General features: G+C 53.8%; 1 protein-coding gene across 1 annotated transcript in view; it reads left to right on the forward strand.

Moving 5' to 3' along the window:
* LOC140399682 (glutamate receptor ionotropic, NMDA 2D-like) overlaps nt 1–7,500 on the forward strand; it is a gene marked incomplete at its 5' end in the record, with an annotated part of 270,641 nt that continues 263,141 nt past the window's right edge. The window contains one exon of the mRNA XM_072489226.1: nt 1–488. Coding sequence (XP_072345327.1) covers nt 1–488 — 488 coding nt within the window. The remainder of the gene's footprint in view (nt 489–7,500) is intronic.

The following is a 7,500-nucleotide window of genomic DNA, read 5'->3' on the forward strand; positions in this document are numbered from 1 at the left end:
AGCCAGGTGGAGGTGCTGACGGACAGCAGCTACGTGGGCTGGGCGGTGAGGAGGGTGCAGCACGTTGACCCGGGCGACCCGGCCCTGCCCAGCAAGCTGAGGGGCGACCAGGCCCCGCTCCGCGAGGCCGGGGCCCAGGTCCGGCTGCTGTACTGCTCCGAGGACGAAGCCGCGGCCCTCTTCCAGGCCGCCCGGGAGGCAGGCCTGACCGGGCCGGGCCACGTCTGGTTCCTGGTGGGCCCCGGCCTAGCCACAGGCCCGGGCGGCCTCTCGCCCCTCCGGGCGCCGCCCCCCGACTTCCCGCTGGGCTCCTTCGCCGTAGTGTGGGCCGGCTGGCGAAACCACCTCAACCAGCGGGTCCGGGACGGCGTGGGCATCATCGCCAGCGGGGCCCAGGCCCTGCAGGGCCTGCGAGGACTGGGCCCCGACCTGGGAGGAGGCGAGTGCGTGGGTCCCAGGAGCCGGAGGGACACAGGCGACCTGCACAGGTGAGAGATGGGACGGGCGCGGGGAAAGCTCCGTCGACACTGTCCCCATCAAACACGCCCAGGACAGGTACAGCACGGGGTTAGATACAGAGTAAAGCTCCCTCTACACTGTCCCCATCAAACACTCCCAGGGCAGGTACAGCACGGGGTTAGATACAGAGTAACGCTCCCTCTACACTGTCCCCATCAATCACTCCCAGGACAGGTACAGCACGGGGTTAGATACAGAATAAAGCTCCCTCGACACTGTCCCCATCAAACACTCCCAGGACAGGTACAGCACGGGGTTAGATACAGAGTAAAGCTCCTTCTACACTGTCCCCATCAAACACTCCCAGGACAGGTACAGCACGGGGTTAGATACAGAGTAAAGCTCCCTCTACACTGTCCCCATCAAACACTCCCAGGACAGGTACAGCACGGGGTTAGATACAGAGTAAAGCTCCCTCTACACTGTCCCCATCAAACACTCCCAGGACAGGTACAGCACGGGGTTAAATACAGAGTAAAGCTCCCTCGACACTGTCCCCATCAAACACTCCCAGGACAGGTACAGCACGGGGTTAGATACAGAGTAAAGCTCCCTCTACACTGTCCCCATCAAACACTCCCAGGACAGGTACAGCACGGGGTTAGATACAGAGTAAAGCTCCCTCTACACTGTCCCCATCAAACACTCCCAGGACAGGTACAGCACGGGGTTAAATACAGAGTAAAGCTCCCTCGACACTGTCCCCATCAAACACTCCCAGGACAGGTACAGCACGGGGTAAGATACAGAGTAAATCTCCCTCTACACTGTCCCCATCAAACACTCCCAGGACAGGTACAGCACGCGGTTAGAGACAGAGTAAAGCTCCCTCTACACTGTCCCCATCAAACACTCCCAGGACAGGTACAGCACGGGGTTAGATACAGAGTAAAGCTCCCTCTACACTGTCCCCATCAAACACTCTCAGGACAGGTACAGCACGGGGTTAGATACAGAGTAAAGCTCTCTCTACACTGTCCCCATCAAACACTCCCAGGACAGGTACAGCACGGGGTTAGATACAGAGTAAAGCTCCCTCTACACTGTCCCCATCAAACACTCCCAGGACAGGTACAGCACGGGGTTAGATACAGAATAAAGCTCCCTCGACACTGTCCCCATCAAACACTCCCAGGACAGGTACAGCACGGGGTTAGATACAGAGTAAAGCTCCCTCTACACTGTCCCCATCAAACACTCCCAGGACAGGTACAGCACGGGGTTAGATACAGAGTAAAGCTCCCTCTACACTGTCCCCCATCAAACACTCCCAGGACAGGTACAGCGCGGGGTTAGATACAGAGTAAAGCTCCCTCTGCACTGTCCCCATCAAACACTCGCAGGACAGGAACAGCACGGGGTTAGATACAGAGTAAAGCTCCCTCTACACTGTCCCCATCAAACACTCCCAGGACAGGTACAGCACGGGGTTAGATACAGAGTAAAGCTCCCTCTACACTGTCCCCATCAAACACTCCCAGGACAGGTACAGCACGGGGTTAGATACAGAGTAAAGCTCCCTCTACACTGTCCCCATCAAACACTCCCAGGACAGGTACAGCACGGGGTTAGATACAGAGTAAAGCTCCCTCTACACTGTCCCCATCAAACACTCCCAGGACAGGTACAGCACGGGGTTAGATACAGAGTAAATCTCCCTCTACACTGTCCCCATCAAACACTCCCAGGACAGGTACAGCACGGGGTTAGATACAGAGTAAAGCTCCCTCTACACTGTCCCCATCAAACACTCCCAGGGCAGGTACAGCACGGGGTTAGATACAGAGTAACGCTCCCTCTACACTGTCCCCATCAATCACTCCCAGGACAGGTACAGCACGGGGTTAGATACAGAGTAAAGCTCCCTCTACACTGTCCCCATCAAACACTCCCAGGACAGGTACAGCACGGGGTTAGATACAGAGTAAAGCTCTCTCTACACTGTCCCCATCAAACACTCCCAGGACAGGGACAGCACGGGGTTAGATACAGAGTAAAGCTCTCTCTACACTGTCCCCATCAAACACTCCAGGACAGGTACAGCACGGGGTTAGATACAGAGTAAAGCTCCCTCTGCACTGTCCCCAATCAAACACTTCCAAGACAGGTACAGCACAGGATTAGATACAGAGTAAAGCACCCTCTACACTGTCCCCATCAAACACTCCCAGGACAGGTACAGCACGGGGTTAGATACAGAGTAAAGCTTACTCTACACTGTCCCCATCAAACACTCCCAGGACACGTGCAGCACGGGGTTAGATACAGAGTAAAGCTCCCTCTACACTGTCCCCATCAAACACTCCCAGGACAGGTACAGCACGGGGTTAGATACAGAGTAAAGCTCCCTCTACACTGTCCCCATCAAACACTCCCAGGACAGGTACAGCACGGGGTTAGATACAGAGTAAAGCTCCCCCTACACTGTCCCCATCAATCACTCCCAGGACAGGTACAGCACGGGGTTAGATACAGAGTAAAGCTCCCTCTACACTGTCCCCATCAAACACTCCCAGGACAGGTACAGCACGGGGTTAGATACAGAGTAAAGCTCCCTCTGCACTGTCCCCAATCAAACACTCCCAGGACAGGTACAGCACAGGATTAGATACAGAGTAAAGCTCCCTCTACACTGTCCCCATCAAACACTCCCAGGACAGGTACAGCACGGGGTTAGATACAGAGTAAAGCTCCCTCTACACTGTCCCCATCAAACACTCCCAGGACACGTGCAGCACGGGGTTAGATACAGAGTAAAGCTCCCTCTACACTGTCCCCATCAAACACTCCCAGGACAGGTACAGCACGGGGTTAGATACAGAGTAAAGCTCCCTCTACACTGTCCCCATCAAACACTCCCAGGACAGGTACAGCACGGGGTTAGATACAGAGTAAAGCTCCCTCTACACTGTCTCCATCAAACACTCCCAGGACAGGTACAGCACGGGGTTAGATACAGAGTAAAGCTCCCTCTACACTGTCCCCATCAAACACTCCCAGGACAGGTACAGCACGCGGTTTGATACAGAGTAAAGCTCCGTCTACACTGTCCCCATCAAACACTCCCAGGACAGGTACAGCACAGGGTTAGATACAGAGTTAAGCTCCCTCTACACTGTCCCCAACAAACACTCCCAGGACAGGTACAGCACGGGGTTAGATACAGAGTAACGCTCCCTCTACACTGTCCCCATCAAACACTCCCAGGACAGGTACAGCACGGGGTTAGGTACAGAGCAAAGCTCCCGCTACACTGTCCCCATCAAACACTCTCAGGGCAGGTACAGCACGGGGTTAGATACAGAGTAAAGCTCCCGCTACACTGTCCCCATCAAACACTCCCAGGATTGGTACAACACGGGGTTAGATACAGAGTAAAGGTCCCTCTGCACTATCCCCATCAAACACTCCCAGGACAGGTACAGCACGGGGTTAGATACAGAGTAAAGCTCCCTCGACACTGTCCCCATCAAACACTCCCAGGACAGGTACAGCACGGGGTTAGATACAGAGTAAAGCTCCCTCTATACTGTCCCCATCAAACACTCCCAGGACAGGTACAGCACGGGGTTAGATACAGAGTAAAGCTCCCTCTACACTGTCCCCATCAAACACTCCCAGGACAGGTACAGCACGGGGTTAGATACAGAGTAAAGCTCCCTCTACACTGTCCCCATCAAACACTCCCAGGACAGGTACAGCACGGGGTTAGATACAGAGTAAAGCTCCCTCTACACTGTCCCCATCAAACACTCCCAGGACAGGTACAGCACGGGGTTAGATACAGAGTAAAGCTCCCGCGACACTGTCCCCATCAAACACTCTCAGGGCAGGTACAGCACGGGGTTAGATAGAGAGTAAAGCTCCCGCTACACTGTCCCCATCAAACACTCCCAGGATTGGTACAGCACGGAGTTAGATACAGAGTAAAGCTCCCTCTACACTGTCCCCATCAAACACTCCCAGGACCGGTACAGCACGGGGTTAGATACAGAGTAAAGCTTCCTCTACACTGTCCCCATCAAACACTCCCAGGACAGGTACAGCACGGGGTTAGATACAGAGTAAAGCTTACTCTACACTGTCCCCATCAAACACTCCCAGGACACGTGCAGCACGGGGTTAGATACAGAGTAAAGCTCCCTCTACACTGTCCCCATCAAACACTCCCAGGACAGGTACAGCACGGGGTTAGATACAGAGTAAAGCTCCCTCTACACTGTCCCCATCAAACACTCCCAGGACAGGTACAGCACGGGGTTAGATACAGAGTAAAGCTCCCCCTACACTGTCCCCATCAATCACTCCCAGGACAGGTACAGCACGGGGTTAGATACAGAGTAAAGCTCCCTCTACACTGTCCCCATCAAACACTCCCAGGACAGGTACAGCACGGGGTTAGATACAGAGTAAAGCTCCCTCTGCACTGTCCCCAATCAAACACTCCCAGGACAGGTACAGCACAGGATTAGATACAGAGTAAAGCTCCCTCTACACTGTCCCCATCAAACACTCCCAGGACAGGTACAGCACGGGGTTAGATACAGAGTAAAGCTCCCTCTACACTGTCCCCATCAAACACTCCCAGGACACGTGCAGCACGGGGTTAGATACAGAGTAAAGCTCCCTCTACACTGTCCCCATCAAACACTCCCAGGACAGGTACAGCACGGGGTTAGATACAGAGTAAAGCTTCCTCTACACTGTCCCCATCAAACACTCCCAGGACAGGTACAGCACGGGGTTAGATACAGAGTAAAGCTCCCTCTGCACTATCCCCATCAAACACTCCCAGGACAGGTACAGCACGGGGTTAGATACAGAGTAAAGCTCCCTCTACACTGTCCCCATCAAACACTCCCAGGACAGGTGCAGCAAAGGGGTTAGGTACAGAGTAAAGCTCTCTCTACACTGTCCCCATCAAACAGTCCCAGGACAGGTACAGCACGGTGTTAGGTACAGAGTAAAGCTCCCTCTACACTGTCCCCATCAAACACTCCCAGGACAGGTACAGCACGGGGTTAGATACAGAGTAAAGCTCCCTCTACACTGTCCCCATCAAACACTCCCAGGACAGGTACAGCACGGGGTTAGATACAGAGTAAAGCTCCCTCTACACTGTCCCCATCAAACACTCCCAGGACAGGTACAGCACGGGGTTAGATACAGAGTAAAGCTCCCTCTACACTGTCCCCATCAAACACCCCCAGGACAGGTACCACACGGGGTTAGATACAGAGTAAAGCTCCCTCTACACTGTCCCCATCAAACACTCTCAGGGCAGGTACAGCACGGGGGTAGATAGAGAGTAAAGCTCCCGCTACACTGTCCCCATCAAACACTCCCAGGATCGGTACAGCACGGAGTTAGATACAGAGTAAAGCTCCCTCTACACTGTCCCCATCAAACACTCCCAGGACAGGTACAGCACGGGGTTAGATACAGAGTAAAGCTCCCTCTACACTGTCCCCATCAAACACTCCCAGGACAGGTACAGCACGGGGTTAGATACAGAGTAAAGCTCCCTCTGCACTATCCCCATCAAACACTCCCAGGACAGGTACAGCACGGGGTTAGATACAGAGTAAAGCTCCCTCTACACTGTCCCCATCAAACACTTCCAGGACAGGTGCAGCAAAGGGGTTAGGTACAGAGTAAAGCTCTCTCTACACTGTCCCCATCAAACAGTCCCAGGACAGGTACAGCACGGTGTTAGGCACAGAGTAAAGCTCCCTCTACACTGTCCCCATCAAACACTCCCAGGACAGATACAGCACGGGGTTAGATACAGAGTAAAGCTCCCTCTACACTGTCCCCATCAAACACTCCCAGGACAGGTACAGCACGGGGTTAGATACAGAGTAAAGCTCCCTCTACACTGCCCCCATCAAACACTCCCAGGACAGGTACAGCACGGGGTTAGGTACAGAGTAAAGCTCCCGCTACACTGTCCCCATCAAACACTCTCAGGGCAGGTACAGCACGGGGTTAGATACAGAGTAAAGCTCCCGCTACACTGTCCCCATCAAACACTCCCAGGATTGGTACAACACGGGGTTAGATACAGAGTAAAGCTCCCTCTGCACTATCCCCATCAAACACTCCCAGGACAGGTACAGCACGGGGTTAGATACAGAGTAAAGCTCCCTCGACACTGTCCCCATCAAACACTCCCAGGACAGGTACAGCACGGGGTTAGATACAGAGTAAAGCTCCCTCTATACTGTCCCCATCAAACACTCCCAGGACAGGTACAGCACGGGGTTAGATACAGAGTAAAGCTCCCTCTACACTGTCCCCATCAATCACTCCCAGGACAGGTACAGCACGGGGTTAGATACAGAGTAAAGCTCCCTCTACACTGTCCCCATCAAACACTCCCAGGACAGGTACAGCACGGGGTTAGATACAGAGTAAAGCTCCCTCTACACTGTCCCCATCAAACACTCCCAGGACAGGTACAGCACGGGGTTAGATACAGAGTAAAGCTCCCGCGACACTGTCCCCATCAAACACTCTCAGGGCAGGTACAGCACGGGGTTAGATAGAGAGTAAAGCTCCCGCTACACTGTCCCCATCAAACACTCCCAGGATTGGTACAGCACGGAGTTAGATACAGAGTAAAGCTCCCTCTACACTGTCCCCATCAAACACTCCCAGGACCGGTACAGCACGGGGTTAGATACAGAGTAAAGCTCCCTCTACACTGTCCCCATCAAACACTCCCAGGACAGGTACAGCACGGGGTTAGATACAGAGTAAAGCTCCCTCTGCACTATCCCCATCAAACACTCCCAGGACAGGTACAGCACGGGGTTAGATACAGAGTAAAGCTCCCTCTACACTGTCCCCATCAAACACTCCCAGGACAGGTGCAGCAAAGGGGTTAGGTACAGAGTAAAGCTCTCTCTACACTGTCCCCATCAAACAGTCCCAGGACAGGTACAGCACGGTGTTAGGTACAGAGTAAAGCTCCCTCTA

This window comes from Scyliorhinus torazame, chromosome 23 (assembly GCF_047496885.1).
Source record: "Scyliorhinus torazame isolate Kashiwa2021f chromosome 23, sScyTor2.1, whole genome shotgun sequence".
NCBI classification, from domain to species: domain Eukaryota; kingdom Metazoa; phylum Chordata; class Chondrichthyes; order Carcharhiniformes; family Scyliorhinidae; genus Scyliorhinus; species Scyliorhinus torazame.